Genomic DNA, 26,088 nt, shown 5'->3' on the forward strand with positions numbered 1-26,088 from the left:
GAAATTTCAAGAAAATATAATTCCTTATAGAAAGCAAAGGTTAGAAGAAGGAGAAACAAACATTCACACTCATTCATCCCCTCAATTCCCTTTCCTATCTTCTTCCTCTTTACTAAATATTTCTCTCTTGCAATTGTAAAGCCTCCATGACAATGAGAGACTAATCCCCCTTTGTTGGAAACTTGACAGTCAACTACTCTTGATGTAATTTATCTTCCTATCTATGTAATAATATTACATTTGCATTATCCTTTCTTGTGCTTAATATTATTGTTTAAGACTTGATCACCCATTTGTATAGTAAGTTTTACAGGTAACATTGGAAAATGTTATTTTCTAATAGAACTGAGAAAGAATATTTAAATAAAGTCATCACTAGGAATATGTTTATTTTTGTTTAGCCCGTTATAAAATAGATAAATTAGGCTCTTTCATGCAGGAGACCAAAGTTAGAGTATATTAGTATATGCAGATGTAAATTGGAATATTTATAAATAGAGAAAAACCCTTAACATTACATCAAAGGGTAACTTTGGTAGGTTAAGTTTCTAGCATTCTCATCTTTTGAATTTACTTCTACAATATTATTGGATTCTCTAATTTTTATGTCTTCAATTAATCAATTTAATTTCTTATTTAATTTCTCATTTTGTTTGATTTAATTTTCTGTCAATTTTAATTTTTTTTTTCATAACCTTTTCAAATCAATTTTCTTTAACCTCTATTATTAATAAAATTCATCTACCTAAGTACAAACAAAATTTATGTGGATTCGACACTCGAACTTTCATTTTAACTTTATTATTTGGGACAAATTGATGCACTTTCCAATTCATCAACAATGACCAAATGCCTTTATCTTTTTTGTAAGAGTTAAAATTGTGAATTATGTAAAATAGGAGACCAAAATATATTTTAACAAAAAAATAATATTAAAATGAGTTCACTTAAAATTTTGTAAATGTAAAATTATACATTGGACATAAAAATACAAAATCATAAAATTGACCTTTTTTGGGTGAACATGTTATCAATGCAAACTATCCACTATTTTGTAGATAATTAATATTTATTGAAAAATTTGTTTAATTCTTTTTTATCGGATATTTTCTTCTAATCATATTTTTTATTCATAATACTTGAATTCAAAATCTTATTTAAATATTTTAAATTCAGTTTTATTCGGACCAACAATATGTTTTAATGATCTTTTAAAATTACTTAAATAAATAATAGTGTGTTGCTTTTTTTCCCCTAAAGTACGTTAGAGTTTGGTCTAAACTTATAATAATTAAAACAAAAATATAACATATTATATTTTAAAAAAAATAATGTATATGTACCTAAAAGGAATTTAGGTAATTTTTGGCAATTGTAGGTAAAATCTGAAAATTTGTGCTAACTAATAATTTTTTTGTTTTTATTTGTCTCTCACTTTCAAAATTAAATATAATATTAATTATTTTTTTATTTATAGTTTAATTTGTATAGTTAATGATAATAAAAATAGAAAAATAATAATATATAAATTATTAAAATTGTAAGTATTTTAATGAAAAATATTAATTATTATAATATTAAATAAAAATATAAAAAAAATGAAAAGAAAGAACACACGGGTCAAGATCACCAGTTCAGAAACGTAGTCCTTGTCAAGCTAAGGACATTCTAGGTGACCTCAATTTATTACGTCATTTACATTTATAAATATATTGTTATGTTTCTGTCAGTGTAAATTCTCAGTTATGATGAACCCTATTAACGCCAAAAATAAAATAGCATCAAACTGGATCCTTCCACGTCGATGCGTTAAAAGATATCTTTCATTTATTTTTTATTTATAAAAAAAATAGTCATTTATGTTCCCAACAGTCTCTAAAAAATGTCATAATCTTACCCAGTATCTATTACTCTGTCAAGTCACAGCGTTCTGTCAAAAAAATAAAAATAAATTGTCACTCCCTCTTGTTAAAAATTTGCTGAAAAAGTGACACATAAATGTTAAATGATTTGCTAGTAAAATTAATCCATCATCGAGTGTATAAAAACTTAAAGATAAAATATGTTAAATTAATTTGTTGGAAATAAATTTTGTTAAAAAATAAAAAATTGAAAGTAAGAAGTGTAATTAAGTATTTATATAAAATATGTAAGTCAACAGATTTTGATATTTTTGTAAAGTAGGTTAAGAAAGAAAAATGAAAGAAATTAAAATAATGTATATCAACAATCCTTTTCAGGAAGAAAATTACGTTAATTAAGTCAATTTTATGTCACTTCACTCTCATTAATGGTTTATTGTAACTTGTAAGGATGATATTATGGTAAGTCATGTATATATGTTAGTTTAATAGTTTTCGTTGCAATTGTTTGAAAGCAGCGTGTCTTTAGCTGTGTTTAGATTTTGGTGGAAAAAATGGTTGAAAAAGCTCAGGCAATGACATCTTGGTGGGTCTGCGGCTTTCTTTTAACAGCCGGAAAGATTTAACTTTATCTAACCAACTTTAAAATATCATGACGTGTGTTATAATCTTTTTTCATTTAAATAAAATCTAATGATTAGTATTTATATTTTTAGAGTTTAATATGTATGCATTCAATAAAATAATTTTACACTATTATTTAATCAAAAAATCATTTAAATAATAACTATTTATTTACATTATTATAATAATTATAATAATCATTAAGGTTAATTAGTACTACAAAATTAGTTGTATTTGTTATTATTATTGTAATGATTAAGATGATAATTAAAATAAAATTATATAAAATTAATTATGTGTTTATTGTTTTATGATAACAGTTAATGTTATTATCATTTAAGATAAAAATTAATTTTAATTTTATGTGTAAAAATAATAAATATTTTATTAAAAAATTATAAGTTAGTAAAAGTGAGATATTTTAATAATTAAAATGAAGATTTTTTTTTAATATCCCTGATCTTGACTCTCATGAATGATTATATGATTCATATTTATTTTTCTCATATAAAAATGATTATCTAAATAGATGTGTGCAAACATATATAAGGAGTGACTCCTATTAGTATATTTGGTCATTGTGAGAACAGTTTTTTGGTCCATTGTTAGAATACTAGAACAAATAATAACAATCCTTATGATGATTAAAAATATTAAATTATCAAAATTAAAACTAAATTATAAATAACATTTTGGGAGACAATCAATGTTATTGCTATGATTTTTATCTCTGTTATTATTATCATCTTTATCATTATTGATATGACATTAATGATGGTAGGAACAATAATAATAAAAGTAACCACATTAGAGACAATAATATTAATAATTTCATAAATGTTTATAATTAGATTTTAATTTTAATTTCTTATTTTTTTATGTGAAAGAAATAAATATCAAATATAGATAGAATGAAGGTGGTTATTTGATATGGCATGAAGGTGGTTATTTGATGTTTAAATTTTGTATTTGGCAAAAAACTAACAGAAGACGTTTGACTACAACAATTGTTGCATCACTATAGGTCGTCGGCATATAGATGTACAATGCTACTTCATGAATTTGTAACTCACTTTCTGATTCCCATCAGCAAAATTAACAGATTTCATCAATAAAATTGTTTAAATTCTTAGGTTCAATGAGAACTGTGGCAAAAGTGAGGTCATGATTAAATGAGAATATGTCAACAACTGTAGGTGTTCAAATCAATTTGAACTTCTATAAACATTGCATAATTCCAGAATTAGATTATAGGGGACCTGATCACAAATTTCTACAATCTTCGAAGGTGTTATCTGCTTGACTTGTTTTCAGTTTACTTCAGGTCGAAAACTTGTCATCAAGAATGATAGCTACCTACACTCCTAGCATCTTGCGCTATTCGTCTAATTGACGCTTGACTTTACTTAAATCTATATGCCTAATCTTCTAAACGATCTGCATTTGTAATGTAGATATGTTGACAAAAAGGTATAATGTGATATATAAATCCTCTTGAAACTATTTTTTTACTAATCATTATAATATTTTTATTAAATGAAATTTGAATGTATTTAAGATTTTATAAATCTAAAATACATTTTTTTCTGTATTTAGTAAGTGAGAAAATTTATAAGAAAATTAGATTTTTTTTTTTCTAGCTGAACCCAGATGATGTAGAGACCCACTGAGAATGTATTTTTCTTTGAGATGAGAATGGGATTTTTTACGAGGGTAAAGGTAGGGGTTTGAAGTAGAAGTACAAGTCAATGTTTAAATGAATAAAGTAAATGGTATATGCAAATGTATATTTATGTCTCATTAATTTAGAGGCAGTAAAATGGATTGGATTAATTTAGGGGTAATGTTTAGTTTTGTAATTTGGACTTAGTCCGATTAATTTTGTTTTTTCTAACATTAGGTTTAGTTTATCCATTGTTCCTTTTTTTTTCTATTACAAAAGAAATTGAGAAAAATTATTGACAAAATTATTCTTTGTTTTGTATGTCCCAGCTGAGATTAGGAAGTAGTGAAGTACGTACCCTTTAGTAGAAGGAAAAAAAGAAGCAAACAAAATGAGAAAAATATAGCATTGAAAATAACTTTTTATCCACATTTTCAAAGCTTTCTGTTTATTATCTTTTCGTTTTAAATCATTTTTCTTCTACCTATACATTTGATAATTAATTTGATCCTTTTAGCCAATTCAATGACAAAATGCACTAAATGCTTACTGAATATGTAAAATTTAAAAGGGGTAATCTTGTGCTTTTGATTTGAATTACGGAAATGCAAATAATATGTACTATATATCTTATATTTATTTTCTTTTTGGTTGTATATGTTTCTTGAACTTATAGTTATTTACATACTTACCCGTAAGTGAATTTCTGGATCTTCTTAGTTTTGGCTGCAAAGGGTTAATGTGAAAGGTTTAATTATAGATCATGCATGGCTACAAATGTAAAGCCAAAATGAAAATGACCCTTTATCTTGGCCCTTATAGGCATGAATGAATTGTCTACCAAATTGTTGTTTGTTTTAGTCTCTGATGAGGAATCATTATCCGTAGAACATAGTAGCATACATAGCTTTCAATAATCACAATTGGAACTGGGTACATTGAATGATCAAGATGCACTCCCCCATTGTCCCAATGTCACCAAACTAAGATTTTAGCTAATCTTTTAATAGTCCTCCGAATAGTATGGATATATACTTTTATTTGATGGATCTTTCAACATCCAACATTAGCCCACCAATCAATTGGCATCTTTGAAATTTAAGACTTTCACATATGCATGCAGCTACGGAGAAAGCCCATTCTGCTATCTTAGTTTCATTAAAAAAATATTAACAAAACAGTTAACAATAAATTAGAGTATTTACTCTTAAAAATAATATATTTTTTATTTTTCAGATAAATATATAATTTCTTTAATATTTTTTATCACTAAATTAACGCAAATTCCTTCACTAAAAACGTGCTTTCTTTTCTGTTTTGAAGTTTCTTTTACATTTAAATTCTCAATTCACTATCGACTCATTTCTAATTCTTTTAGAGTTATAAATAATTTTTTCTTATATAATTATCATATTTTCTTAATTTATATCATATCAAGTCCTTACTAATTTGTTTCATGTTTATGTACTTATCGATTTTTCTCTCATAAAACTTTGTAAATATTAGCTGTATTAAATGTCAGATATTCAATATCAAACAATTTATTTCTCTCTATTAAATTTTTTTATTAATATATATATATATATATATATATATATATATATATATATATATATATATATATATGCAGTTTTTAAAGTGGCTTATAGTATGTTAGGCCTAGCTTTTTTCAACTTTATTTTCTCCTTAAAAGAAGAAGTTGCGCCAAATATTTGGGGGAAAAAACTCTTAAAAAAATAGGCAACTTATTTTTATAAACCATTAATTATAGTTTAGTAAAGAGAGTGTTTTTCTAGCTTAAAATAGGAGTATAAGCAGGTTTTGATTGACCGGCAAACTCCACAAATCCAACCGGACTATATTATAGCGAGTTGAATTGAATCATTAGATTAATTTAGATTTATTTTAACTGACCTAATTATAGTTGAGTTTGGTATGAGTTAATGAGATTCAAAACCAATTAACTTGATCCAATTTGATATACATATAATATTAATAATAAAATAAGAGAAAAGATTAAGTTACTCTAACATCTTAATCATTAATTAATTTTCTTAAAATCTAATAATTTGGATTAATTGTTTATTACAATCATTAGATTTTAAGATAATAAAAAATAGAAATAAAGCGTAATTTTAAAAGAATATATTATTATTCTTAGAATAAATTCACCCTTTCTCATAAAATAATAATTATTCTAATTTTATCAATATGAGGTATGCATTTTTCTTATGATAGTTGGACTTGTAGTTTAGGCATGCATTTGAGTATTTGATAACATGACTAATTTCTGACTGATTAAGTTGAAGTCGTTTACTTGTGAGTCATTTTAAACTTCTTGCATAATATACAGAGTCATTTTGATTGTGGTTAGATTGTCTATGATTATTGTTTAGCTACTTTTCACATATTTAAATGTCTTAATTTTGAATGAGTTAAACTATTTAGGCACGCCATTCTTTTCATTTATTATTATATTTTTGTTTCTAAAATATATTATATTTATTTTAATAAATTAACCCAAACTACCCAACTAGAATCAACATTTTTTTTAAGAGAACTAGAATCAACTTGATTATAGTCGGGTTTACTCGGATTAGATTGCTTAATTAATAAATATCAACAAATTAGTCCAATTATATGTCATTGGCTTCATTATTAAATAAGACTGAATTTGACCTGTTCTACTAGAAATCAATAATCTCTTTGGTTCGGTTAAATTATAAATCATAACGAAAATATAGTTCACCTTAATCAATTTATTGAAATGAGTAAATAATATAATTAAATAAAATTTTGATATTTCAGAATATTTATAATTCTATTTGTTAAATTTAATTTTGGATGTCGTTTTTTAATTCTTAATTACAATGATATATTTACTAAAACTATTTCGATTATTTATAAAATAATTTTTAATATACATTGTCATTATTGAATTTTATTTGGATAAATTATTTTTATATTTTAAAAATGTCATTGAACAATAATATAGGAGCTTTTAAGTATTTAAATTATATAACTAACACTTAAATTTATTTAAATAATATTGTATATAATAAAATATTTATAAAAATTATTTTTATTAATTAAATTATTTTTTATACTCTTAAAGTTAAATTTTTTAACCATATTCACTACATGGAATAAAAGAACATTCCAGAAAAGCAAAGAGTAAATAATATAGTTAAATAATTTTTAATATTTTAAATTATCTATATTTTTTACTCTTTAAATTTAATTTAGATATCATATTTTTAAATTTATAGATATGATTTTTTAATTTAAAATTACAACAACATATTTATACAATACTTTTTTTATTATTATTAAATAATATTTCATATAAACATACATTATCGAAGTATTTAAATATATTATTTTTTGTCTTCTGAAAATACTATTGAAAAATATATAGAATTTTTTAAATATTTTATATTTTATGATTAATAATTAAAAATCCGTTAATTAATAATGAATATTTTTAAGACATGTTTAGCATTACTTACATTTATTAAAATTGTTGTTGACATTTTAAAAAATTTATATATATATATATATATATATATATATATATATAGTAACACTTTTTATATTTTCTTTCATCAAAATAAATTATCTTGATTAAATTAATTTTACATTATTGTAACAAAAAATTAATTTCATTTAAGTATTTTTAATATGTTATTCTATTGTGTGAAATAATTAGTGTTAAATATGTTTTTTAACAAATAAATTTTAACTTGAAAGAAACTTTAAAACTAAAAAGTATAGAAATTGCTAAAAAAATTCCACTTTATTTTCAAAACTCTTATTTGTGCTTTAACTTTAAATTATCTTTTAAGAAAAAATGGAAAAAAATATAACCTTAATATATTTTTTTTCACATATTTCATCCTCAACTTAAATTTAAATTTTTAAATTATAAGTTTTTAAAAATGAACTATACGTGTCTTTTTTACATATATATATTCTAAATTATTTCATATTTTAATATATATTTAAGTTAATTAATTATATATATCTTTTAATAATTTTATTATATCAAATATTTATATATTTAAAAATCAATAATTTAAAATTATATTCCCGTCCAATACTTGACTAGTTTTTGTAGTTTCTTTCAAATTTAGGTTTATCACGCCACTAGCTTTTCTTTTTTTTGGCAACATCATCCATGATACTAGCGCTAATATTTTTATTTCTAGGTTTAACACTCAATTTTACCTTGTTACAACGGTGGCCTTGAGGGTGGTTGCTGAGTCCCTTTTTTAGAAGGACACCATTTTTTTGTCTATACCCTATATAAATATTAAAATAAAAAGTTTATAAAAGTTAAATTATATAAAAATGAAATAATTATCTATAATTTGTTTCAGGGAAACAATGATCAGAAATTAGACAACTAATGAGTGATATTTCAACTTCTCCACAAAAGATCAATTTTAAGAAAATGAATTGATAAATTATGAACAAAACATTGAACAAAAATGATATTTTAAATAATCTTAATTATAAATAAATTATTAATAATTTTACACAAAAAATAAAAAATAATTTTTACATGATTACGAGACATAATTTATTAAATTTACCCAAAACACTAAAAATCTCAGGGCCGAGTTGCCTTGTTATATTCTTTTTCTTTATTTGCATTTCTTCAAGCCAGTGATGGCTTATATGGTAATATATATCATGTAAAGGCAAAGGGTTTTCATAGCCAATGATGTTTGCATAATGTGAAGGAAAATGGAAGGAAGACGCCTTAATTCCCTCTTGCATGGGGACAAGGGTGCAGGTTCCTTTTTCTGTACAATTTCCAAATGACTAACTGAACATTTTGACTATGATCACTGTCGTTTCTGGGTGTTTGATTCTATGGCTAAAGTAATGGCTGTTGATTGATTCCAAAATAACATTTTTGGCACCTATTTTACAAATAATCTCTCACGGATTTATTGGCACTGCGCTTTTTTTCTTGGCAGGAACTAAGTTTGTTGATTTGGAATCACAAAATGAGTAGATGTAACATGTGATGAATTTATTTCTAAATTATATCATTCAATTAAGATTAATTATTTGTTGATATAGATCTAAATGAATAGAATAGAGTGAAACACTAAAAATTTAAGTTTGATTTATGAAAAAAATGAATGACCTAAGTTTAAGTCATTTATTTAAATGCTAATTAAAAGTTTAGATTTGACTTATTTTAAAAAAATTGTCTTGTTTACTTAATTTATAACCTAATATTTTTTAATTTGTAAAAAGAGTTCTTAAATTATTTTTTAATTTTATCAATTTAATATTTATACCCCGATATGTTGTATTCAGAAAATGTTTAATATATGCTATCAGTCCTTATTTTTTAACACTCATAAATTTCAAACATCTAATTAACATACTTATTGGATGTCAAAAAATCCTTTTTTATGTAACTTATGCATATTATTTTTTGGCCAATGATATTTTTTTTGCATACAATGTTTGAAATAAAAAGAAAAATAAAAGAAGAAAAAAATGAAAGATTTAATAGATGTTATAAAAAAATAACAGTCAAATATAAAAAAAACTTAAATATAATTTTCATTATCATATAAGGATAAATGCAAGGACATCAAGGAATTCCATATAGAGTGTTCCCGCGAATGCAAATAGTATAAGGTTAAATACAAGAGGAATACAATTCAGCAATATACACATGTATCCATTGCATTACAATTTTGTTATATTTTTCAAACACACATGTGTGGTTTAACACCTATTTTTTGATTTGGTATGACCGTTAATTAATGTTTTAGGTTCTTCTATGTCTAAAAGTATTCTTATTCTTACAAGTTTTAATTGTTTTGATCAATTATGATACTAATTTTTGGTTGAAATATTAATCACATTTAAAATTTATCACCCTTCCCAAGTACATATTTTGCGAAGATTTAGATTCTCTTCCCCAAACTCATGGTGTGAACTAGACACTTATAAGGCCATGTTAAAATACGGGAGACATTCTCTTCATTCCAATTCACAAGTATATTCAAATAGTTAATATGACACTTGAACAGAGTTACAATTAGACACCTCTAAGATATATTGAAACGAGGGAACCACATTGAACCTCAAATGCACCCAAACAAAATCGATAGTACATGTTATCCTGCCCCTTGACACATTGAACCTGTCCCACAAATAAATTCACCAAATATTCTTGAAATGTAAGGGTTTAAAAGATGACATTTATAACTATAAGAATGTAAAAGGGCTTGGCCTATTTCAAAAGGTAGATTTAAAACGAATTATTTGAAAATAAGACAATTGTTGTCCAAAATTCAGCAACTAGTGCAACAGTTCAATTCTTCATGCTCTATCTATCTTCCTTCAATTCATGTTTCATCTATCTTACTTCTTTAAAATAGACTGTATTTCAATTCTTTAATGCTTTAACTAGTAGATGGAACAAGAGTTTAAAACCTCCATTCACCATGCACTCAAACCCCAAAAATATTTCATGACTCAAGCATCATATCCAACAGTATATATTTAAATTCAATTCCTAACGTTGATCTCACAACCACTTATCCTTTCCAGTAACTAACGCATTGAGAGTTCAATTATGCCATTGAACAACTCAACAATCAGCAACATTGCATTTTCATTTAATGAAAACAATTTTGCACCTGCTTATACAACACATAACCCGAAATCAACTCACAACACAAGTCGCATTTCCATCTCACCATCACAACAATGATGGAACATTACTGTCATAACTAAATATTGACCCGCGCATCGCGCGGGTATACACCATTAAGAGATAGATAAATTGAAATGAACCAAGATATTTAAAACTTGTTTAATTTGTCTAGTTTTTATAGTTTGTGAATTAAGCTATGTATAAGCTAAATCACATGTTAATTAGAATGAAATTCTTCTTTGTTTAGTAAACTCCCTTTGAAGAAAAAGCATGTATAATTATATACAACGAAAAGGAAGATGATTCATGAGAGAGGATAGTAAAGGATTTTGAATTAGTCTATTAATATCAATCTCATGAATAATTCATGGAAGCATCCATTAATTCATGAATATCAATTTTATCATGGAAAACTCCATTTCTTTTTCTGCAGCATGCACGAAAATTTGAACAATCGATCTTATGAGTTTTAATTTCAGCTTTCACACTAATCAATCAAAAAGAATATCAAGAAGTTGAGTCTTGGTGAACTTACAAGTTTAAACTTCCTACTTATTACTTCAATAGCTTAGTGGCAGATTGAAAACACAGAAAAGAAAACTTAACTATAAAATTCGCCTAAGCAGGGACGGAACCAAACAAATTTATTAGGGGGAGAAAATTTGACACATAATAAAGAAAATCAATAATGGCTAATTTTAATTTTTATAATTATTTGAAATTTAGTTTAATAAAAAATAAATCATATATTTTATGAAAGTAAATATAACAAGAAAAATCAAAATTATTGACTTCTTTCTCTTTTCTTAAAAAAAATAAAGAACTCTTTAAATTGTGATGCTTCAACTACATTATAAGAATTAATTTATCATTGTTAAAGTTAATTTATCAACCAAATTTTAAATATTATAAATTCTTAATTAACAATAAATAAAATCATTTATAAAACAGATTAAAAGAAATTCAAAACAAAATGATTGCCTGACGTATATTTCTAATGAGAGAAGGCAATTAAAATCAAATAATCAATCCAAATTCTATAATATATATCTTTGAAAAGCAATTAAAAACAATGCAAATTAAGAGTAAAACTACTGCAGTGTTACCTCGAGAACATTTGGTAAACTAGGGAGGCGACTGCCCCCCTTTCAAAGTTACTAGACACGGCACTGGCCCATTGGTAGATGCAATATATGCGTGGTTTAATTTTGTGAACAGATTTGCATTTGTGAAAGTTACTTTTACTCTTAGCCTTAATTACTAGTTTATGTAGACAAACAAATTATCAATGTTTTTAAGGAAAAATCTTTATCATGTTAATTGTCTAACGTAAGGAACTGAATCTAGCTTAATTTATTGAATTGCTGTAAATCTAACTATTGAGCTGATGCATATTAACTAGTATTTAGCTGTATCACAAGTAATTTGTTCGTGCTATTTAATTAGTTAGAGCAATAGTACGGGTTTGAGTAAAACAGTATGAAAGGAATATACGAGTTAAAGTAAAATCCACTATAGCAGTGTAAGCAAGCTCAAAAAAGACATTTTCTCAGCAGCTTAAGTAGCTTAATTTATTTTGAATAACCTACCATTATATAACTAGCTATCAAACATCTAACATTTCAATGGTACATATTTGAAGCACAAAAAAATTTAAGAAATGGAGCTTTGGAGAAAAAGCAAGAGTCCAACGTAACTCAATTGTTTTGTTGGTCCAAAACATATATCATTGCCCTGTAAATAAAAGAAACTTTCTTAGAAAAGGAGAGGGACAACAAACAAAAAGCATTGAAAATTCTTATTTGATCACTCCTGAATGCTAAAATTTGGAGATGACAGTTTATATAATTAACCAGAAGAAAGCCACCTAGCTCAAGACATGCATGGTTTCATCCACAAAAAAGAAGTGACACATGCATTCTCTCTAGTCATATTAGGGAGAAATTATTGTTGACCGAATCCCGGTCAATCTTTACCTGATATGTTTTTAATTTTCTTGAAAATATGATCACTGTCACGTGGAGATTGACATATTAGGAGTACATTTGCAAACAACATGTTTCACTTGTCAGGTTTATTTTTGTCTTCGTAACCAAGAAGCTCCTCCAACAACTTGTCATCAAAGTACTCAAACTCAATCACTTGGTTTGCTTGCTCACTCCTTCCACTTCCTTCCACATGACTTGAAGAGGGTGAAGCCAAAGCCGAAGCCGAAGAAGCATTGGAGGAAGAAGAAGAAGAAGAAGAAGAAGAAGAAGAAGAAGAAGAAGAAGAAGAAGAAGAAGAAGAAGAAGAAGAGGAAGCACCAATTGCTAAAGGGGGGTATTCATTAGGGAAATTGAGGACTGCAAAGGGACCTCTCATGGCATACGCAGCTCTATCATAGGCTCTAGCTGCTTCCTCTGCAGTGTTGAATGTTCCAAGCCACAACCTTTGACCTTGTCTCATTGAGTCACGAATCTCTGCTGCAAATTTTCCCCATGGCCTCCTACGTACCCCTCTGTACTTAACATGCTCTTGATCTTCATCCTTATTGGCTTTTACTCTTGAACCACCCTCTTCGTCCATGCTAATAATGTTCTCTTTGCTTCTATTGCACGTTTGCTAGATACTCACTTTGAAGTGTATATAATCTCACATAAAAGAGTTTCAAATCATAAGTTAAAGTAACGTGTGCAGAGGAATTGGGGTAGGCCCTGCCTCCCATGGGCCCTCAATTTCTTTAGAGAAGTATGTGGTTCTATATATGTATTTTTTTTTTATATAATTTAACATGAAAACAATAGTATATTTACTGTATAAAAAGTTTTTACATGGTTAATCAATTAATAAAAAAATATCATGAATTATAAATTTATTTATTTTTATAATATATTTTTTAATTCCAACAATTACTACTTAAAATGTTATACCTAACATAATTTCTAATTGGTTGACCTACTTGTAAAAATATGTATACTGACACCTTCTCAAACATTATTTTATTTATTATTGGATGATATTTATATCGGACTTTTTAAATGTTGGACTAACATTGTTGGATGAAATTATCTGAAGTTTCCTTAGTATTTTTGTATGTTCTATAAGTAGATGGTTGAAGAAAATTTCAACTTTTCCACTTCCGAATGTAGCGGTTTTTTTTTTTGTTTACATGAATTTAACTATTACACGTTTCTTTTGACATAAGGGAGGGACAAAAGAATTTTCGTTTTTTTTTTTCATAAAATATATAGTTATAAAAAAAGGCATAAAAATTCAAGTACAAGAATACAGTTGTTAGATGTTGAAAAATTGGGCACAAAAGTGTTTGGCACATGATGGATGAAGGGAGCTTGGCACTTATGCTCCAGGTTGAAAAGTAGAGCGTCCATTGTATCTAGATGGTCAAGGAGGTGGCTCTTGCACGTTTGGACACTCTTTTACTCTTCTCACTTTAATCCTCTTTTTTCCCTTTTGTTGTTTCTGAATTCCATATACAGTTATGAACTCACAAAGAAACAAAGTACTTCATGACCCAGAAAAAAGGAAATGAAAAAAAGATAGAAAATAAAACATTTTTTTGTGTGAAAATGTCAAACACGTGGTGATCTATAGTAGCATTGCCTTCTTGGTATAAGCCATTATTTTTTTAATAATGAAAAGTTTAGATGAATTAGGTTTCCGAAACTCATAAACATCAAAGTTCAACATTGAATAATTACATAAATCCTTATAAATCATTCACTAACAAGGTTTTCACATCACAGTAGCAACAATAGATGCTCAAATCCCCTTATCACTGAATCAACTCTTGTCAATTTACAAAACAAATGCTCAAGTATCATGTAACTAATGATAGTATTCAACCAGAGATTCAATCTATATGATATGAGTTGTAAAAAAAAAAATTAACCTCCTAACTACATCCCCTGACCTTATTCCAATATATACAACAGGCACAAACAAACATTCCACCCAAACTCGGTGCACATCCCTTCCCAAACTCAATAAAAGATCGTTATATGTTTATGCTATTACAGAAATTCCTTAGGAAAAAAAATAAAAAAACACTCACCCAATACATAAGTTAACTGCACTAAAACTATGTCTTGTATACCATATTTCTATTGTAATGCTGCGCCATTGAAGCCACAATTTTCCTTCCTACCCAAATGCACTTCTTTTCTTTCATCTCTTTCTTTTGTTCTATTGTCTGCTTAATTTCTGGGGTGTATATATAATAAAAATACAACCAATACGTGTAATTATTAATTAAAGTATGGAGCTGATATGATTTTTATCAGTTATTATCGCCTTCATATGATTGCAAAGGTTACGGTCTAAAGCACCCATATAAACGTAAATTTAGCAAGACATGGATTCGATTGTTGTACATGATTGAACACCAATGCACCAATAAAAATGTATAAATAAATCAATTGAAATTTATAAATTGATTTGCTTTCAATTTCGTAAATCAGGTAAATGCATAATATTAATGATTGAATTTTTAATGTCCTAAGTTTATCATAATTGACCGCATTTAAGGATTTATAATTGTTTTACTTATAATTTTGTATATCTATTATATTAATGATTCATTTTTTGACTCGGAAAATTTAAAATCAATTGAAATAATTGAAATCAATTAAAATTTTGATTTCCCCAAAAAAAAATTGATTTTCAAATTTTGAACTGATTTACTTATAAATGATTTAATTTTAATTTCGAAATTAATAAAAACCAATTTAGGATTACATAATGGAACAAATATGTTACTTAATGTCATCCAAACCTGTTATGTTTCATCACCATGTGTTATTCAAACCTAATTTTGGATTATCAAGTTGTATATTATAGATTAGTGAAAAATATTTTTATTCAAATTAATTACGAGAATCCAAAATCAAAAACAAACCACAACTAAGTTACTTTACAAAGTGATTTTGGTGGATTCAAATGGCGGTTTATCGTAAACTGTCAGTAAAATATTTTGAATGTCAGTAAAATACATAGAGATCCTGTTACAAGGAACCTGGTGCCGTCAGCGTCACAATTCTTTTGCTGCCTTTTGATTAAAATAAAATATTCTTGATAAATCTTATCAGTTGTTCTTGAAAAAAGTATGAACCAACAAAAATTAACGCTCAAGCAGCCCAATGATCTTCTTGCTAAGTTTGAATAAGCAAGCATATGCACTTGCACCAATCTTTTGATGTCTGGTAAAGTATGCCATATATAGAGCATTCATGTCATCTTCGCATTACACGGTGACGTTCTCGTTTCCTGAAGCGCTCTAACATGAATTCATCAGTTGCAGCCTGCCTCTGTACTGCTCCAGCTGCATCAGTGCTGGAATCATTTTGTTTGGATCCAGAACTATCATCCTGGTGACTTCTATCTTTGTACAACTCTGGATGTTCTGCAAATTGGGGGGGTTTTCCAGTCAGTAATCAGAAATCAGAATGCTTTAAAGTGTCAACCTCTATCTATAATGGCAAATGCCACAAAATTAATTCATTGACAACTAAATCAAGGCTGACAATGACACAGCAAACAAGCAACATACATATGTACTCTGAAATTACAGAATCAAGGAAATGCAACCTCTTCTAAGTTTTTCAGCATAATCCCTGCCACGCTGGAAATAATCAGCACTGTAACTTGATGGAATGCTGAAATCTGATTTTGTTCGACCCATAAGCCTCTTTTCCTGTAGAAGCTTTTTGGCGGCCTCTGTTTCTTCAATATTTTTTAATTTATATCTGCAAACATTGAATCAAACCCCATTAAGACACATCACCATTTTTCTTCCTCAATAAATAGACTCATAAAAGTAAAATTAGACAAAGACAAGCAGGTAATTGCAACTTATAAGAGAAACTATTACAGTTAAAAAGCAAAGAACCAAGGACAAGATGAACCATCTTAAATATAAAAATTGGAAAAAAATATAAGCTTCAGTTGAAAACCCAATATCCTTAAAATCTGGTTGTTTCTTTCCAACTATAGGCACTGAGTTAGAATTTGTTGTGAATTAAAAACTATACCAATCTGTAACTCCATGTCCCACTATGATTTATTTTAAAAATGCACCAAACAGAGAATAAAATTTATATGTTTTGTTCAGTTTAAACCTGTCTACAAAAGGCTACCATAGTAATCATAAAATAAAGATCAATTTATCACCCAGATGAATAACAGATAGCCAAGGATTGACTTGAAAGAAAATGCTGGATTATTAAATGCTTCTCCAACAGATAATTCAATACAGCCCATCACAACAAATATGAGAACGCTTACTCGATTGGAAGCTGAACCTCAGCAATACCAGTAGTCCATTGAGTAGAGCTTTCTTCTGAATTTCGCCTTTTTACCTGACAGGACACCATATATTTAAAAGAAAGATGATATGAATCCAAGAAAAGGGCAATGCGCATTGGAAGAGTAAGATGTATCAGGCACTAACTATAATAAACATAATTCATATCCTTAATAGTAACTATAAACTAGAAAGTAAAGAAAGAACAATAAAGAGGAGACACTCACTTTAAGATGCTCAGGGATCTTATATAGTTCATCTTCAGCACGTTTCAGCTCGTTCTCAACTTGATCTGCTGCATCAATTTTCCTTCCCCTCTTCTTCGCTAACTCGTGCTCAATATATTTCACCCTGTTCAACAAACAAGTTGCAACAACATCAACAACCACAGCCACAAACACAATATTAATATAATTTACACACATATTGGGGTCTTCATCCATAACAGCGGTCTCTTGAGCGAAGGTGTCTTGAAGAACGAGCTCGTCCTTCTCACCGCCATCGCCGTCGTTCTTTTCGGCGGCTTTAGCAGCTAAACCGCCGCCGGTTCCACTCTGCACCTGCAAACTAGGGTTTGCTGGAATTCCAGATTTCCTTTCCCTCTGCTTCTGGAGGAGCTTAATTTCCTCCAATGCCATTCTGTTCAATGTAATTGGCTCAGTGAAATCGGAACCCTGATATAAAATTTTCCCTATTAGAATTGTGGAATTGAAATGAGAGAGAAACCTTCTTTCTCGTTCGTCGTCGGATTCATTGTTGCTTTGAGATTGAGGAAGTTCATCTTTGTCTGTTGGAGCGCTTCTCTTACGGTAGTTTTTCTTTCGTTGCTGCTGTTTTGAATCGTCCATCAGGATCAAATGCCAATGCAGTGCAGAGGTTTAAACGTAACGTTTTACACTTCATGGCTTCAACATTCGTTTTAATGTTAATTATAAACAACTTTTGTCTAAAAATTAGTGAAATTCTTAAGAATAAAGATAAAAAAAAAAGTATATTAGAAACGATAAATGATTAAAAAAGTAATTTGTATAGATAAAGATACAAGATAATAGTTTAAAATGATTTTTGAGATAGTAAATCAAATTAAAATTAAGAAATGTATTTGAAAAAAATAGATTAAAATTTTGTAATTAAGAAGTAAAAGGCATAAAATTTTAAAATGATAATGAATCCTCTTCCCTAGTTTGATGAATTCAAAACGAGCATTGGCTTCTGAAGAAAGCAATGGCCTCCTTCAGGGACCTCACAAGGCTCTTGAACGGCCTCTCCCTAATCGCCAACGAATTCGCGAAACGCTCTTTGCCTGCCACAACCTCTGATTTCGAAACCCTAATCAAGAAAACTCTCGTCTCCGCCACCGACCTCTCCGGCATCACCAGGGGAAAGGTTCGCCACTTCCCCGATACTCCTCCCTCCTCTAACACCACACAACACGACCACGCTGCTGCGTCTAGTTCCGTTGTTTTTTTCGCCGACGACAATCCTTCTTCTCAATCTCATTCCACTCCGGCAACAACAACTGTAACAAACATTGATGATGTTGCCTATTCTTCTTCCGACGCAAATCACCGGCAAGCTTCCGATGCAAATGTTTGTGCTGCGGAGGAGGAGAAAAGTGAGGTTGTGACCTCTGCTGAAACGGTTAATCAAGGTGCGAGTAGGGAATTGGCACCGGCACCGGAACCTCCGCCGTCGCCGTTGAGGAAACGAAGGCCGAGGGAGAGGAAGGTTCCTGCAACTCCTTTTTCTAGGGCTCTTGGGTCAGTGTTATTTATTTTCATTGAAATTTCATCACTGTGATATGTTGCATTGCGTTTGGCTGTTTTGAATTGTGATGAATCTGCATTAACTACTTGTAACTCAATTGCTTGTTGTTGTTATTATGAAATTGTAGGTTTGCTGGGCTAGGAGCAGGTCTTGCGTGGGGGACACTTCAGGAATCTGCCAAGAGGCTTGCCTTTGGTACGCCTACTACGCAAGGCAATCAATCTGCGCTTTCACCGTTTTTGTCCGAAAAAAATGCCGAACGTTTGGCTCTTGCACTATGTAGAATGCGTGGAGCAGCACTTAAAATTGGGCAGATGTTGAGCATACAAGATGAATCTCTTGTTCCTGCTCCGGTAATATGACATGTCTCTTATTCTTGCAGCTTAATTGGTATCAAAATGGCTCCTCTAAAGTGGGATTGTCTCTAGAGTGATTAGTAAGGGTGTGTTTATGAGTTTATCCTTGTAATTTATTTAGTATGTTAAGATTACAATTCACTTTAAATTAAATGAAGGTTGGACACACCATTGCTTGCTTTGATGACAAACATACTTTAGAGGAGCCTTATCCAGTTGGTATGATGCGCACATATTTATCGTTAATATGTATCTTCTTTATGTAGAGGCATGTTGAATGTTACATATATTGTTCTATTATTGTGAATCATGTTCATAGACACCATTGATCTCTAAATCCTTAATGATTTTGCCTGTGTTTTTTGTTGGTCTCTCTCTACCTCAGTACTTCCAGTGATAGAGCTACCTTACATTTTATCTACTCTCTTAGCTTGGACTTTCACTGGTCTTCTCTACATATGCCCAGACAAACCTCCTAAGGTAGAAAAACAGAAATTTAAATGCTGAAAATGTATTAAAGTAAGCTATTTCTGATTATATGGTCAAGGCTATTGTATAGGTCCTATAGAATATTGTTTTCTTTCAACTATTTCAGCAAGAAAAGAATTGCTGCTGAATGCAATGATCTCTCACAATCTCCCATGTTTAGTTTTTAGTTCCCTGGTTAAAATTAATTTTTGGAATGTATCAAACATACTGCTCTAACATTTACAGCACAGAATTGAATTTTAAATAGGCTCTAAGTCTTTGTTTCAGTAAGTGTAATTATATATGATGTACTTGAACATGGATTAGATGTCATCACCAGTCAGGCATGCATCCTTCCTTCAAATGGTCAAGGTTGGACATAGAGTAAAAGTGCAAATTTTGAAAACATATTACTAAAGGCTGCATAATGGATACAGATCCTCTTACTGGACACTTTGCCATGATCATGTGTTCCGTGATTAGAGCTGCTTGTCATCTCCAACTCACTGATTAGGCTGTAAAATCTATATTTTTTTTTTTGTGGTTATAATTTCATATTAGCTGCTAGTATCTGTTGTATTTTTACAAATACTGGGAAGAAAAATTATTCTGTCCTAAAAGGGATATATTTGCTCTTATTGAAAGGTCATGCGTTCAGTTCCATGGAGGAATCTGTAAATTATTTTTGTTTATATTTTTATGTGACTTTAAATGTAAACTCTTAATCCTTTATATGTAGATCCTGGCTGCATTAGAAATTGTTCGTCAAGGTGCAGATGTGATGCCAAAGAGCCAGCTTAATCAAGTTTTAAATGCTGAATTAGGTCCTGGCTGGTCATCAAAATTAATTAGTTTTGATTATGAACCTATAGCTGCTGCAAGTATTGGCCAGGTATGTATGCTTTTTTCTTTTTCTTTTTTTTTGGGGGGGGACATTGCATTTGAAAAAGTATGAGCCTGTGCATTGTCCACACTTCAAATTTGAAATCTTGTGTGTGTGTTAGAAATATATAAAAACTATTATTTAGCCTTCACCTTACAACATAAGCTTTTAGGGAAGTCGGTCTTAGATATTACAATTTTTTTATATCTTAAAAGATTTACAAGAGTTATATATAGTTCTTCAATCTGTGGTAGTCACGTCGATATCAGTCACAAATAAACATATGTTAATGCTTTGAAAACTCAGTCCCACTATCCATACTTTTCATAAAGCCAGACTGAGGTGGCTTTGGACTGTGTAATTCACTTTGGATTCATCCTACGATAAAAGTCATTCTTATAAGAATGCCAAATTTTGCCATAGTTCCTTTCCTCATGTATGAAATCTTATGTTCAATAATTCTTAGCAAGACAATTTTTTTACATGTGTCCTAACAGCAATATCATGCAACTTTATATCAGGAAATTCTTAGTATAATAGTATTGCCTAATTAGGTTCCTCATGGAATTTAGGTGCACAAAGCTGTCATGAAGGATGGCATGCAAGTTGCAATGAAAATTCAGTACCCTGGTGTGGGAGATAGCATCAATAGTGACATTGAGAATGTGAAGCTTCTTTTAAACTACACAAATTTAATTCCTAAAGGACTTTATCTTGACAGAGCTATAAAGGTGCGTATTTATTAATATAATTCAATCATTTCATGCATGCTTTCAGTTGTGTGTTTAGATCAATGTTCTCATTTTTTAGTCTTTAAACCTGCAAATTTTGTATCTTGTCTGTAGGGGTTTGGATCCCTTAGCCCCTCTCTTCTTTTCACTGAGTGATATGCCTTCAAATTTATCAGTGAGATCCTAAACCATATTCAATCTGTAATAGTTTAATGTGTGTATATATTTGTGCAACTCTTTTATTACTACCTCTTTGTTTTTGCTTCTTCACCTTTCAACCCATCCATCTAATGTTGCATGTACTCTGCCCTAAATTGGATTATGCAGTATGATATATATCTATGGTGGATATTGATCTGGAGTCTCTTACCTATCATATATAAAACAAATGTCTCCATAATTTGACGAATATATGTCTAATTGTCTATATGTTAAAACCTTGCTTGTTTACGTTCTTCCTGTATTTTCTAGGTGGCCAAAGAAGAATTATCTCGCGAGTGTGATTACAAGTTGGAGGCAGCAAATCAGAAGCGGTTCCGAGATCTTCTTACTGGCACAGACGGATTTTATGTTCCAATAGTTGTGGATAATATTTCAAGCAAAAGAGTATTAACTACTGAGCTTGTTCGTGGTAATTATAACAAATTTCAGCAGTTCTTGTAATGCATTCTTTTGATACATCCTTACTCAAACAGAGCTTTCTAGGACCATAACTTGCATAGCTATTATACACTTAAGTGTATCAAAAGATTTAAAACTTATGTGGTGTTTGATGCAGCTGCAGCTGCATTTGACATCCTGTTTAGATGGCAATGCTCTCAATATGTAGTATTATTTGCATGGAAGATATAGTTTTCCAAATTGGATAGAAATTTTTTTCTGTAGATGTTCCTATTTATCTTACATAATCTCATTTGTTAGTCATTTACTCAATTATCTCATCTTTGCATTTTTTTTACTCATTAAAAGTGATAAGAAAGATGGCCTAACAATAAGAAACATTATCTATTTCATTGTATAATTATGTTTTGAGAAATTCTGTTACCTTTAATTAATCAGATAGTTTTATGAACAAACATTTGTGCATGATGCTTTTATTCATTATTTGCTCAACTATTTCTTAACTATTGGTGAAAATGATGCTATTTATCCTGTTCATTAAACAAGGGATGCTTTTCTTTTCATTACAATTTTCTAATTATTCCATTCAGGGAAAAAGAATATGTAGCAAACAATTCTGGACTTCTTCAGTTTAATGATCAATCTGCTTACATTATTTAGATTAAATAAATAGAATGATATTCTTGGGAATTGAATTTTTAGCTTGTCTTTGAATGTGGGGTGGTTTTCTCTTGCTACAGGAATTACAATTGACAAAGTGGCTTTACTGGACCAGGAAACTCGTAATTATATCGGGAAAAAGTTATTAGAGCTCACGTTGATGGAGTTATTTGTATTCCGGTTTATGCAGGCATGTTATTCTGCCCTGGGTTTATATATGTGCATGTGTAATATATTAAAGGCTATTGTTGACTTACTGACTGTAGTATCAGCCATCAGAGAATTATGGTCCAAGCATATGAAATTTGAAGTGTATCTGATGAATTTTAGTTTAGTTATGTAGCTCAGGTGTTGTTTAAGTCAAGTAAACATATGCTACTGTTAAAAGACTCGAGTGAAATTTTACAAAGGATTAGGTCTGAATGAAATTATCATCCTCACTGACATAGTATCTATAAAAAAATATTCCATGTTAAATGCTTGCAGAGTGGTTAAGATTTAAGAGGAAAAACTTCACTCTATTTTTGCACATAGTTTACTTCCTATACACTGTAAAAGCAAAGCTGATATGATATAGGGATGTTATAAGTGACTAGGGCTGCTATAGAGTTACCAATACCAATAATACTATAGCCTAGGCTATACCATTTTGCAGGGACTGGTTGAATCAGTTGACAAGGCATTATTCAACTTCCGGTCTTCACTTGGTAGCTACACAGTACACTATTAGACTACTGGAGCCTAACACATATTATCACCTTTTTTCTCTCTCCAAATACCAAGTATCTAAAAAATAGATACAACGAAATCATGTGTGTGTGTACACACACGCACAGAGAGAGAGAGAGAGAGATTTTATGTTAATGAATTTCACTTTCTATTGTGTTTTGTTGCTTCATGTCTTTCAATGTTAAGTGTTAACATAAAGTTTTTCTTTAAATCACAATTTCAAATCTTATTTTCTGGTCTCTTCTAACCTTTGAAGGTGTTGTTTAATGCAGACTGATCCTAATTGGGGTAATTTCTTATTTGATGAAGTTACAAAGACAATCAATCTGATTGATTTTGGAGCAGCACGGGATTACCCTAAAAGATTTGTTGATGATTATTTAAGAATGGTTGGTTCTCTTCCTTTCTAATTTATCTCTTTATATCAATAACTAAGCTGAGGTTTGAAATCTTAATTTATAACATCGTGTCAGTTCTTGACTGCTTCCAATTTTTTCTTACAATATTAAAATAAAAACTGACATTAAGCTGACTCTAAACTGGAAGTGACTAGATTCTCAATTGAAAATTGTTAACGTAAGGTAAATTATTGGTTTAATTGAAGTTAATGATAAATAAATATATGGAAGTTGAACACCAAGTTAAAGGTTATGTTTGTCTGATTCTATATGGAATGATCAAAATTTTAAAGAATATACAAAAAGAGAATTGAAATGCCATTACTCATTAGTCATGTCATTGTAATATGATAGAATTTGGTGGTTTTCTTACAATTCATACGATACAGTTAAGGGTTGTTGGCCCAGAGTCTAATGATTCCTAAAGAGATTATTCTGTCAAAACTGACAGAATTACGACACACATAACTCCTGCTTATAACATACTACACATATTTTATAATACATAACTGGTCCTAACTTATATCCAAAACTGCCTACATAGCAGTATATTGCACTTATATATATAATCGTTATTTAGGGTTCCCAATCCCATCTTAGTAACTAAAGTGATCATTAGGCTGTTTCATTTAATATGATTAACAGACTCATTTGGTACCGTTTTCTAATTCAACTTTCTCCTGTATGTTTTCATCTTATGGTTTAATAACACTTGATTGCTTGAACTTTCTACTTCAACTTGGTGGGAGGGTTAGAGCTAGTTGACTATTATACCCTTTTCTTAAGCTGAGCAGCAAATTCTTCGGGATTCTTATTATTGTTCATAATTGATTAGGTTCTAGCATGTGCAAATGGTGATAGTGATGGGGTCATTGAGATGTCCAGAAGACTGGGGTTCCTCACTGGAATGGAATCAGATGTGATGCTAGATGCCCACGTCCAAGCTGGGTTTATTGTGGGCTTGCCATTCTCAAGACCTGGTGGATTTGATTTCCAATCAACCAACATTACTCAAAGCATTTCTCATCTTGGGGCAACAATGCTCAAGCACAGGCTCACTCCTCCACCTGATGAAGCCTATAGTCTACACAGAAAGCTTTCCGGTGCTTTTTTGGCATGCATTAAGATTGGGGCCGTTGTCCCATGTAGGGAACTGCTGCTTGAAGTATACAAGCATCATAAGTTTGGTGAAGAAAATGAGATATTATCCACTGGTTCAGTGTCTGCATAGGTTAATTATTTTTTCTCCAATTAATTTTTGTCAATTATAATAATCTGTGAGAAGCTAATTTTGGTCCAAGCTCCTTAACAGGAATATTTCAATTTGCTCCACAAATGGAGTGTTTTCGGGGGACAATTTGCTCCCTCCCCATTTGTAACTTTAGTTGCCTATAGAGTTTTATTCGGATAGATTATTTGAAAGGTGATTGATTCCTTAAAAGAATGTATTTGGAATTGGATGTGTATTGTAGTGTATTGCGTCGAATTTTTACATCATCATTGTGAATTTTGGCAGTGCTGCTAATAAAAAGTTAAAACCAACTTACTCATGGAAGATTTATCAAATTTTTTAAACGTCATCCTTTTGAAAACAAGGTATCAAGCATACCATTGGGTAGAGTGTCTCATTATAAGTATAAAAGTTGAGCATAGTAAAATGTTGAGCAAAACTTGTGTGATAAATATTACTTAGATATAAATAATTTCTAACGTATATTTATAAACCGTTAATTAATAGTTTAAGCTTGTTAAGCCGTTTAGTCAAAAAATAAATAAATAAAAAAGCTGTAAAGCCGGTTGAATGAATGTTTTTTTTTTTACAAACGGTTGAGTGAATAATTTAAGCTGTTCCGAGTCGTAATGTTGATTAATGTGCCTTATGGTAGAATGCAATCCACTTTTGCGAAGAATCAATTCCCGCAATAAGTGGTGGTGGACTCAGCAAACTTTTGGGGCATTACATTGCTTTTACCCCCGGGTCCACTGAATTCAACACAGAAAAATACAAAGCTAATTATTTTACGCATCACTTGCGCTTGTAGTTATTGATATTGATGTAGGTTATATTTGAGAAAATTAACTTAAGTTAAAAAATTAGTTGTTATTTGAGAGTGTTTAAATTAATTTATTAAATTATAAGTGTCTAATAAAATTAACTATTAAAATAATTAAAAAATATAAAATAATATATTTAAAAAAGATAATAAAAAAGATTGAATAAATATTTTAAAGATAAAAAAGAATAAAATATAAAAAAATTAGAAGCTAAGTAAGTTTAAAAAAATGTTAGATACTACTTAAAAAATTTTGTTTATAAAACAATCAAACAAGTTT

General features: G+C 29.4%; 3 protein-coding genes across 4 annotated transcripts; 1 reads left to right on the top strand and 2 right to left on the bottom strand.

Annotated features, from left to right (window-relative positions):
• Positions 1 to 12,550: 12,550 nt before the first annotated feature.
• On the bottom strand, positions 12,551 to 13,549 carry LOC100781117 (ethylene-responsive transcription factor ERF096). Its single transcript, XM_006574451.4, has one exon. It carries the CDS (start codon positions 13,406 to 13,408, stop codon positions 12,902 to 12,904), a length of 507 nt encoding a protein of 168 aa, XP_006574514.1. The 5' UTR covers positions 13,409 to 13,549; the 3' UTR covers positions 12,551 to 12,901.
• Positions 13,550 to 15,785: 2,236 nt separating this feature from the next.
• Positions 15,786 to 18,334, bottom strand: LOC100798791 (protein COP1 SUPPRESSOR 2). 2 transcript variants are annotated; one of them, XM_003518053.5, is made up of 6 exons: positions 17,868 to 18,085; positions 17,565 to 17,780; positions 17,369 to 17,492; positions 17,123 to 17,196; positions 16,427 to 16,584; positions 15,786 to 16,241 (listed from the first exon to the last, which is right to left on the bottom strand). In XM_003518053.5, the coding sequence occupies exons 1-6, from the start codon at positions 17,987 to 17,989 to the stop codon at positions 16,072 to 16,074; spliced, it is 864 nt and encodes a 287-aa protein (XP_003518101.1). In that variant the 5' UTR covers positions 17,990 to 18,085; the 3' UTR covers positions 15,786 to 16,071. The 2 variants fall into 2 exon arrangements, with proteins under 2 accessions (XP_003518101.1, XP_014619551.1); XM_014764065.3 differs by having other exon boundaries at positions 17,369 to 17,780; positions 17,868 to 18,334.
• Positions 18,335 to 18,365: 31 nt separating this feature from the next.
• Positions 18,366 to 25,218, top strand: LOC100781663 (protein ABC transporter 1, mitochondrial). The gene is made up of 8 exons (XM_003519673.5): positions 18,366 to 18,901; positions 19,036 to 19,261; positions 20,472 to 20,624; positions 21,188 to 21,346; positions 21,818 to 21,977; positions 22,708 to 22,817; positions 23,629 to 23,745; positions 24,590 to 25,218. Exons 1-8 carry the CDS (start codon positions 18,366 to 18,368, stop codon positions 24,983 to 24,985), a joined length of 1,857 nt encoding a protein of 618 aa, XP_003519721.1. The 3' UTR covers positions 24,986 to 25,218.
• The last annotated feature ends 870 nt before the right edge of the window (positions 25,219 to 26,088 follow it).

Source organism: Glycine max, chromosome 2 (assembly GCF_000004515.6).
Source record: "Glycine max cultivar Williams 82 chromosome 2, Glycine_max_v4.0, whole genome shotgun sequence".
Classification (NCBI taxonomy): Eukaryota; Viridiplantae; Streptophyta; class Magnoliopsida; order Fabales; family Fabaceae; genus Glycine; species Glycine max.

Bases quoted from the DNA above. Each gene is read 5' to 3' on its own strand.
- LOC100781117 (XM_006574451.4), bottom strand. From the start codon at position 13,408: ATGGACGAAGAGGGTGGTTCAAGAGTAAAAGCCAATAAGGATGAAGAT.
- LOC100798791 (XM_014764065.3), bottom strand. From the start codon at position 17,989: ATGGACGATTCAAAACAGCAGCAACGAAAGAAAAACTACCGTAAGAGA. The intron at 17,781-17,867 runs GTTTCTCTCTCA...TACATTGAACAG, and splicing joins GACGACGAACGAGAAAGAAG to AATGGCATTGGAGGAAATTA. The intron at 16,242-16,426 runs GTTGCATTTCCT...CCCAATTTGCAG, and splicing joins TGCTGAAAAACTTAGAAGAG to AACATCCAGAGTTGTACAAA.
- LOC100781663 (XM_003519673.5), top strand. From the start codon at position 18,366: ATGGCCTCCTTCAGGGACCTCACAAGGCTCTTGAACGGCCTCTCCCTA. The intron at 19,262-20,471 runs GTAATATGACAT...CTTTATATGTAG, and splicing joins AATCTCTTGTTCCTGCTCCG to ATCCTGGCTGCATTAGAAAT. The intron at 21,978-22,707 runs GTAATTATAACA...CTCTTGCTACAG, and splicing joins AACTACTGAGCTTGTTCGTG to GAATTACAATTGACAAAGTG.